The 10,455-nt window shown below is 37.0% G+C and overlaps 1 protein-coding gene across 1 annotated transcript; it reads right to left on the bottom strand.

The window, feature by feature from the left end:
* Positions 1 to 8,191: 8,191 nt before the first annotated feature.
* On the bottom strand, positions 8,192 to 10,040 carry LOC126695208 (uncharacterized). Its single transcript, XM_050391874.1, has one exon. The coding sequence runs from the start codon at positions 9,868 to 9,870 to the stop codon at positions 8,344 to 8,346; it is 1,527 nt and encodes a 508-aa protein (XP_050247831.1). The 5' UTR covers positions 9,871 to 10,040; the 3' UTR covers positions 8,192 to 8,343.
* Positions 10,041 to 10,455: the final 415 nt, after the last annotated feature.

Here is a 10,455-nt window from a genome sequence, read left to right as displayed (position 1 = left end):
AAATAATTAAATATGAAAGACTCTTTTTGGGGGAGGGGGAGAAATATGAAGCAAATGGGTGATTAGATATGAATGTTTTTTTGAGACCATCACATTAAATTTCATTTATAAATGTGAAGTTTATTTACATAAAAACTGGCATATAAAACCCATCATATTAAATTTCATTTATATCTTTGTAGTTTTTCCCATCTTCTAAAAACTATTTTTAAATGAAATCCTCTACTTAAATATATCATAGTGGTTTTTTTTTTTAACAGTACCTAGGCCCAACTAGAAATAGGGATCTTGGGCCTTATGCTTGTGGTTTGGTGGACTGGGCTTGGTTTACCGCAGTTGTTTTGAGCTGATTACAAACCAAGTTGCGCACAAAACATGATTTTCACAACACATACACATTTATACATATAATATATATGTATTGTACAGTAAGGAACAGTAAGGGATGAATAAAAGGATAAAGAAGACGTCAGGGATCCTCAAAATGATAAATAATATTTCATTATTTTTGGGGTTTTAGTACATTGGGTCCTTTCTCCATTGGGATATGTCATAAGGTCCAAATAAGTTCAAAAGTTACAGACTTAGATAGCGCTTTGTAGATTTCTAAGATTTGTGAGGTTTGAATCCAAGTGTCTCCTCTAGTGCCTTTCCCAGGATCCCTCACAGTGTTTTCCCTATTTTCTCCTTTTTTGAAATTCAAAGAAGTTTTTCAAATGATCTTTTTGCTCTGATTCCTTATTGCTGATTGGTTTTTGCTGATGGCTTCACCCTCTTTTATAGTACATTCCTAGGGTTTTTGGTATACCACTGATTCCCTCCATTTGTTATCTTGGGTACCCAAACCAATGTTGTGTCAGCAACATTAGTGGCTGGTCTCTTTCTTATTTTCTCACTATTTTCTCCTTTTGAGGTTTCCCCCCAAAAAGTTCCCAGCTAACCTTCCTCTTTTGGGAGGACCTAAGAGCTAACTTTCAATCTTCTCTTTCCAAAGCTTCTGCATGCTCCTTTTCAGACCCACCTTTTTGGCTACTTCACCTTTTGTCATTTTTTCTAAATGGGCAGATTCCTCCCTGTTAGGCTGAAAGATCCCCAGCCACCTTCCTTCATGGTCCACTTTCCTGCGTTCCCTGAGGTACTAGGCTCCTTTTCATGAAGTGTTGATTTCTAAGTCATCAGCCTTTTTTTGAACCATGGGCGGCTGATGGGACATGCCTATCTTCATTCCTTGTGTCCATGAGCATGCTCCCTTGAGCTGTCTCAATCCCAACTAATCCCTTTTTGCATTTCCCGATGATCCCTGTTGGGGACGTTTTTGCGACAAGGGCCGAAAATGCGAAAACGGTCCAAATCTCCCCTTGGGTTCTTTAGAAGTGTTTGTTTATGGAGAATCAAGTCCAAAATTCACAATGTATAAAAAACAAAGGCTAATGGTGCTTTGACAAGAGAGAATCAAAATGCTAACAATAGAAATGCAGAAAAAGCATAGAAACATAACAGGTCTGAAACTTCGACCCACAGTCACACAGAAGAAGAAATTGAGGAAGGTCGTGAGGAAGAGAGGGAAGGTTCCCCTGTACCCATATTTCCACCCCTAAGGTTCAGAATTGTGAGAATATCTCTTGGCTCAGTGGGTTTTTGCTCTCAAGTTTCAGCTTTATAGGGAAAACGTGGTTTAACAGGTCTGAAACTTCGACCCGCAGTCACACAGAAGAGGAAATTAAGGGAGGTCGTGAGGAAGAAAGGGAAGATTCCCCTGTACCCATATTTCCACCCCCAAGCTTCGGAATTGTGAGATTGTTGACTGGCTAAATGAGTTTTTGCTCTGAAGTTTCAGCTCCTTCGCTAGAAAAAGGCTTATGGTTTTTTTAGTTGAAGAAAGACTCTTGTATTGAGCTTGGGGTGTTGCTCTCAGAGTAAAACCTCCTCCCTTGTTTTGAATCTGATTGTGGAATTTATATTGAGTTTGGGGTGCTCTAAGTGACTGGTTTTTGGTTAATAGAAAAGGCTTTGGACCCCAAGGTGTTAAGCAAGTAGTAATTTTCAGGTTTGCTTTTGTTTGGATAAAAGGAAGGATTACTTTTATCATCATTAATGGAAATGCTTGACTAAACCCTCATTGGCTCCTCATTTTCAGTTGTTTCAGACCATTGGGAGGCTTAACTAGATGAGAGCTAGCAGCTGAAGTTAGCCAATGAGAGTCAACCATTTTTAAAGGAAAAAAAAGGTTCGGACAGAAACTTTGGGCCACAGTCACACAGAGCATAAAAGCTGTTTTGGGGTGGAAATTTTGGATACAAGACCTCCTCCATGAGCCTAAGGTGCTACCAGTGTCCCTTGCCCACTTGGTAGCACGCATGGACTAGGCTCATGCAAAAGGTCCGAAAGGAACCGAACCATACCCTCCAAACCACACTTCCTCAATTTCCCCAAAAAGTCGCATGGGCTTGGGCCATGCTTAAAAGAATAAAATAAAACATAATACATGAATTGGGCTTGTAAAAATGTGTCGCGAAAATGGGTATTAACAATCCCAAGTTTTTGGGAGTCCTAGGGTATCTTGGTTCAGTCCCTTTTTGGGCTCCACAGAAAATTCTCCTCACAAAGGTTGGGCTAAGCTTCCCTTTTCATTTTCCTTTCTTTTCTAAGACCTAAAGCTTGCCTATTCATGGGTAGGGGCCTCCTCTTGCTCATTTTATGTGGGCCTTGGTTGGTGGATTGGGCCTTGCCTTTCTTTGGGGGCCCCTTTGGGTTTTAAATTTCAATATTTACGATGTTTTGGGCCTTAACAAAATACTTGTGATATTTTGGACCTCAACAATCATAAAGAAGAAGAATCTTTTAATTGATGTTAAGTAATTAGGATTCAACCCTGATATATTTTTGTATTTAGATTTATTTACATTATCGGCAAAACACTCACAAGTCATAACAACTTTTTTTGATGAAATAGTTTAAAATTCCAATTGACATAATAGTTTAGGCGCTTTTTTGGAGATGGAAAAAATAATGCAAATTATATATATATATATATATATATATTCCATTTATAAAAAATCAATTGTCATTCTATAATTTTGGGACTTTTTGTTTATGCAATGTGAATCTTGAGACACTTTATAAATTTCTGGGATAGGTGGTAGAGCCTCAAGCCTAAGCCTAAAGCCAAAATTCTCCTATTCTCCTTTTAACTTGATTTTTTTTATATATAAAAAAAAATAAAAATTCATCTTTGATGGTGTATCTTTTTGGTTACTCCAGAAAGTAGAAACACATGAAAGAAGTCATGGACCGAAATATGAATGTGTATGTGGGGTCCTGGGACGCACGTTGCCATCCCATTCAATGTGAAGGTGAAACATGTGAAATAATGAATGGGGGTCATTACTTTCACTAATAAGGGTTCTGGAAAATCTCACAACAAAGTGGTTAGTGCAAATAGCTAGATCCTAGATGGTTGAGTGGAGTGCTGATTCAACAATCAACATGTAGACAATAGATGAACTATACTCTTTTTTCTCAAAAAAAGAAAAAAAAGAAAGATGTACTCTTATATATATATATATATATATATATATATATATATAGTACAAAAGAAAAAAAGGTTCATGTAATAGCCGTGCGAGAATCACTAACACTGAATCTGATCAGCATGGCTTTTCTAAGATCATCTTATTCATGACAGGAAGGTAGCATTGATAAGATACCTGTCATTAATTGCTGTGTGATGGATGATGGATCCTTCTTTAACGACAACGAGTCTCGCACACGCTAAATTTTATCATCAACACACAAAAAATATCCACTCCATTAAAGATTTCAAATGCAAAATTTTTTGACACACCGCTACAGTGAGCTTGTATCTAACAAGCTCACTGTAGCATAAATCTTAAACGAAAAATTATATTTTATTTCCGGTCACTTTTTCCTTTCTTTTTTATTTTATTTTATTTTTCTCTTCTTTCTTCTCTCTCCTTTCTCGCTTTCCTCTTCTCTCTTTCCCCATAGCTTCTATTTCTCTCGATTTCACGGTTTGAGCTCCTCCCTTACAAGGTTTGTCGGTTAGAACTTCAAAGCCCAAACACCACTGGATAATAGATGCTTTTTGCCTTCAGAGTGTTACTGCCGATATGGAGGTAGAGCTTGACGGCAGAGTGATTTGATTTTGTAGGTCTAGGTTTATGGGTCTAGGTTAATGGGTCTCTGACCAGCGTGAGCATCGGCGTTGAGGGTAGATCGGCGTGGGTCATCGGCTAAGAGTTCGGCGTGGGTCTTTGATCGCGTGGATCTCTCTCGGTGGTTGTTTTTCTTTTTCCTTTTCCAATTGTTGGTGGTGATGAGGTTGTGGATTTGTGATTTGGTTGTGATTTTGAAGGGTTGTTTTTCTTTATCTTTTTCCAGTTGTTGGTGGTGAATGGTGATGAGGTTGTGGGTTTGGGTTTGTGATTTGGTTATAATTTTGGTAGTTGGTGGTCATGGTTGTGGGTGGTGGTGATAGTGGCAGTTGTTGTAGCTGTGGTGGTGCCGGCAGGTGGTTTTATTTATTTTTTGTTTTCGATGGTGGTGGCCGGCAGCGGCTAGCCGTGGGTGTGGTTTTGCAAAGAAAGTGATGGGTTTTCAGAGAAAGAGAGAGACAGAGAGAAAGAAACAAAGCATAAAAAAAAATATTTAAATGAAGTGGTAAAAAAAATAGAATCTTTAATGTATTATAAAGTGAGATGCTAAAAGCTAAAAAGTTGTGTTTTGAGATGGTATATGCTAAAAATTTTACTTCCCTTGATGGGAATGCTCTTACACGAATTCATTTCGCATTCTACACAACAATTCAAATTTGATTACCACCGACGACGACAACAAAATTTGTTTACATCTTTTACGTTAATATATTGTTATTATTAATTTTAGGAAAGTTTTGACTTCATGATATAAATTCAATCAAAAAAATTACTCTGTAATTATTTTTTTTTCTCATAAAAATATTTTAAAAATATTTTCTAAACCAATATTTTAGAGCATCCGTTAACTTTTCTCTTTTACTAATCTAATATGAGAAAAGTTAACGGATGTCCTAAAGACATTTTAGTGAACCATTTTAGAAAATATTTTATGGAAAAAAAGTAATTAATATTTTGATAATTTTTTCTATTTTTCATAAAAGTTGTATAAAATTTATTTTCAAATAATTTATTAACAATTATTCCAAGGTTGCTGTTAACATGATCCATCTAATAAAAATGAGTACAGACTCTCAATAGTCAATCCCCCATGTGGACCAAATTAAAAGCCCAAAAAAAGTAATTAATATTTAGATAATTTTTTCTATTTTTTATAAAAGTTGAATAAAATTTATTTTCAAATAATTTATTAACAATTATTCCAAGGTTACAGTTAACATGATCCATCTAATAAAAATGAGTACAGACTCTCAATAGTCAATCCCCCATGTGGACCAAATTAAAAGCCCAAAAAAAGTAATTAATATTTAGATAATTTTTTCTATTTTTTATAAAAGTTGAATAAAATTTATTTTCAAATAATTTATTAACAATTATTCCAAGGTTACTGTTAACATGATCCATCTAATAAAAATGAGTACAGACTCTCAATGGTCAATCCCCCATGCGGACCAAATTAAAAGCCCAATCCATATTTTAATCGTTTATGGCGTCACCTAGGCCTCCTCATCCAAAAAATGGCATCACCTAGGCAATTGGCAATAGTCTATCCTTCCCAATGACCAAATTAGCCCTTTTTATTTTATTTTATTTTTTTGCTGAATAGAAATCTTATTGATCAGCAACAGAAACAGAAGCTTGGGATGCCTCAACCAAGATAACATTAACAAAACTTGGAGGGCCAAAACCCAGATCAAAAGAACCAAACAAAGACTGGGTAAGGGACCAATTGGCAAGCACATGGGCAGCCTGATTAGCCTCCCTATGAACTCAGTTAAAAGATACATGACTGTAGTCACTGATTACATTCTTAACAGCTTCAACAAAATTCAAAAGTCTTCAAGGAGTTAGGTTCCCACCAGATTTGATGGCATCTATACAAACTTTACAGTCACTCTCTATAACACAACTACAAAAAGAGAAGTTGATAGCAATATGGACAGCCAAAAGGATGGCACAGGCCTCTGCTTGAATAGGGATGTTGGTGTTAACTTTCTTGGAAATTGCAAACACCAATTTCCCTCTCCAATCTCTGGCTTAGCCCTTTTTATTTATTTATTTAATCTCTAGTGCTAGGTATATCATATCTGCAATATGCCTCTACATTCCACAACTGTGAAGCAACAACAAAACTAAGCGGTATCTCGTCCCCTCTTCAGGGCAGGAGTGGGATAAGTTGGGGATAAAGCAAGTTAAAGACATTTTTCCATTTGTAAGAGGTAAAGATGAAAGAGAAAGGGTAAGAATGTTTGAGAGAGAGAGAGAGAGAGAGAGAGAGAGAGAGAGATAAGTGTTTTAAGAATGATAGTAGAGTAATATGTATAAAAATAAATAAATTGCAAATAACATTCGCAGAAAAAAAATTACATATAAATATTTTGAATATATATTAAATAAAAATATATATATACACATTTAGAACAGGACAAGACAAAACAAGCAAAACTTGCCCCCCACCCAATCATATTTTTGGGGCGGGAAAAATCTACATAAGACAGAGCAGGCGGGATGGAGAGTTTCGCCATCCCTTTATTCAAGAAACATATTATATATGTCCAATGTATAAAACAATTATATAGGCTGTGCCTATGACAACAGCTCACAGGTTCACTGAATGCATTTAAAGAACTAAAGAAGTGAGCTAGGGAAACAAGTCATGTTTATAAAGGGTCTGTTTGGATACAATTTATTTTTGCTGAAACTGAAAACACTATAGTGAAATAATTTTTAAATGTGTAAATAGTGCTGTGAAACCCATTTTTTATAAAAAAGTTGCTGAAAAGTGTAATTTTTTGGGATCTGTGAACAGTACACAGATATACTGTTCACAATTGACTCGTAAACAATTACGGGCTAAACAACAACAACAACAACAACTAAAAAAAAAAAAAAAAAAAAACAAAAACGTGAATCACAAAACGCAGCTGTGGACGTGGAATCCAAACACATACAAAGAGCTTAACTTCAAGGAGTGCCAGATACATGAGCTGACAATGAATCCAAAAAAGAGGGTTAAAGTGGACGCATCTTCCTGTGGTTATGATATTCAAATGTCATTGTAACTCTAGCCATGACGATCTGATTGCATTGGCAAAATAAAATGAACATAGACTACTGTAATGCTTCTTCTGTTCTTCATTCTCCGCAACACAACTATCAGATTATAAGGTAATAGATTCTCAAAAAGAGATTATAAGATAAATATTACATGGTCATAATTCATACTTTTTGCTGACAGGAAGATGTCATTACTTAAAATGGCCTCATTTAATTGTAGCTCATTGCTGTTTGAAAACCATATGGTGATGATTTTAAAGCTTTCTAAATTGCAGTGTAACCAAACTTAGTTTTAATGAAGATACTCCCAAAGGTAACTTCAGTCACTCAAGTAAAAGTTGGATCAAAAGTCTAATAAAGATCTCCATTTGATTAAACATTTATTCAAATCAAAGGAAATATCTCACAAACTCATTTAACCAATGACAATTTATTAGAACGTCCTAGAGACATGAGTGGCAAAGAGGCAGATCGCAAGTTGAACTTCATGATCAGACAGCAGGGATTAAATTACATAGATCAATGTGTGAATTACAATTTGCCAAAAGAGCTATGCCAATTTCAAATTCAGTATAACTCTGACAAATGAAAGTAGAATTCTACATTCCATTAAACAACAAACCCTATTTGAAGGTAATAGGAAATTGAACTTCCACTGCACCTTTAAGAAAAGCAAAAAACAAGCTAAAATGAAAGAGACAACATTCACAAGCAAGCACCAAGTCACACGCTCAATATATATATATATATATACACACACACCCAACTTCCTAGTAAATTACCCAAGCATTATGTAATTTCTAGCCAAGGGCCTTCTAGCTCAATTGGTTGGCACCTCCCCCTCCCCTGTTGTAACTATTAAATTATCAACAACAAAAAATAAAGAAAAAGCATTACCTAATTTCTATGCATTGAAGTAAATGAAGGGAGGGGGGAAAAACAGACATTCATGGTCAATCTAGCAAAATGATGCCAATGAATATTGGTTCCATTCGTTATATTCAGCAACCTTATGAACATGTCAAATACATTCAAGCTGGTACACAGCATCAGCCATTTCATTGTGTCAAAGTAGTAAAACATTATCCATGACAAAGAAAATTTCAGATCATTACCAAGGAGGATTAGAACCTTCTCTTACAGAAGGTGACCTAGAGACCACACTCCCATCTGCACCAAACCTTGAAACGCTCCTTACGCTTTTAGGAGTAGCCAAACCAGGGCTTGCACCTCGGTAGCTGGCACGGAGAGTCTCATCAACAGTAGAGGAAGACTTTGCAATTGCATTCCTTACAAACTTCTGGGCAGCAGGAGAAAGTGTACGCACACTTGGGCTAGCACTACCCCCTCTAACAGGGGATGGCAGCGGAGGCTTCTGAAACATCTTCGACCTCTCCCTAAGCTTGCGTGCAGCATCCCTAGACAGTGAGTGAGCCTTCTCGTCCCTTACAGGCACTCTTGGAATCTTATAATGAGGACCCTCACCACTTCCCCCAATATCAAGTGGTGTGTCCTCAGGCTCCAACCTTAATGGTGTACCTTCAATTTCACCCCATGTAATAAACGGTGACTCATCAACCCCCGGTGCAGGCGATGGAGTTCTAACAAAACTATACCCATTTTCTGCTTTCTTCCCTGACTCAACATAAAACAGATTCGGGGTCTTCCTCAAATCCTCCAAATCATACTTCTTCAACTTATCCCCATCTCTATCAAACACTGGAACTGGGGTTCCCCCTGCCACTGGTGTATAAAGCACCTCAACAGTCCCATCATCTTTCGGCCTAGAATCCAACATTTTCCCATGAAACCTAGTATTAGGACGACTGATTTCCTTGGTTAATGCCTTTAACCTAACTGCCCGTTCCTCCTCTGTCAACGGGGCTTCCCCCCTATCGGCCGGATGATACATCAACAAATTCTTTGCCCTATACTTCCAGCCTTCCAAAGTACTCACGGGTTGATCCGAAGTACCATAGCCATCAGTAATTCTCTCCCTCTTGACATCCTCAATTGCTTTAACATCTTCATTTTCACCTTCTAACAGATACCCATGTCTCTCTTTCCTCTTCCTATTCACTTTCTCTATAATCTTCGTAAAACTATAATTATCCTCACTTGTATACCGCCTAAAGAACTCATCCAACGACAAAGACACGTCGACCTCACTATTATTATCGCTACTGACACCCAATAATTCTCTATCCGAAACACTAAAATTCATGGTGTTTATTGGGGTTTTAGCACCAAATTCATCGAGAGGTGTAAAATTTCTAACAAATGTGGAACCGGGTGTTTGAGTTTTCCGATCAGTATTGGAATTATTTACCTTTGCAGCACGGCGCTCCATGATCTTCAACTGGGCGTCTCGGATTTGAACCGGGTCACCCGTCCTGATCGCCTCTAGCCAATCGAGCCGGTCCCGGAGCTTCGAGATGTCAGGGAAGAAGTCACGCTCGATGATCTTCTCAATTGCAGCGACATAGGAGTCCTCGTCGAGGACCTTGGAGTGGTTCCTAGGGTTTCTGGGAGTGATTTGATTGGAGTTCTTAGGGGTTTGGAGGGCATTATCGGAAATTGGTGTCGAAGGCGATGGAGAAGAGAGGTGGCGAGGAGAGTTACCTGGAGAGAGAAGCATGTTGAAAATTGAAGAATTAGGGTTTTGGATTTTGATGATGATGATGATGAGATTTTCTGGATTCTTCTGATAAGAAATCGAAAGGGAATTAGGGTTAGGGTTTCGGTATGGCTGTGGAGGTGGTTGTTCGATTTCGATTCGGATACTCAAATACTCAATACTAATTTAATTTAGATGGTAGAAGTAAAAGCGTGTTTGTGTTTGTGTTTGATTTTGTGGATGTTGCAGTTATGTCCCTGTACTTATAGCATTTTTCAATTTTTGCTCCCGAGTCGAGGCCGCGTGATTTTGCAGCGATGTCGCTACACTTTTCTCCACCTTTCAATGTTTGACTAATCAGTAATCAACCTCGGAAAAGTTTATCACAGCATATTTTATTATTTATTTAATCAAATAATCTTAAAATATTTTAGATCATACTAACCAATCTATAAAAAAAAAAAAAAAAAAATTATCTATATATCTATATATATATATATATAAAACCGAAACATTTGCTGACACCACAATTTTCCACGTCAGTACAATATTTAAAAAATAAAAAATAAATAAAAATTATAACTCTTCAAAACCCTGACAACCTTA

The sequence above is a fragment of the Quercus robur genome, chromosome 8 (assembly GCF_932294415.1).
Source record: "Quercus robur chromosome 8, dhQueRobu3.1, whole genome shotgun sequence".
In the NCBI taxonomy this organism is placed as follows: Eukaryota; Viridiplantae; Streptophyta; class Magnoliopsida; order Fagales; family Fagaceae; genus Quercus; species Quercus robur.
Note: the sequence above shows the minus strand (reverse complement) of the source record. Positions and strands in the feature narration are given on the sequence as shown.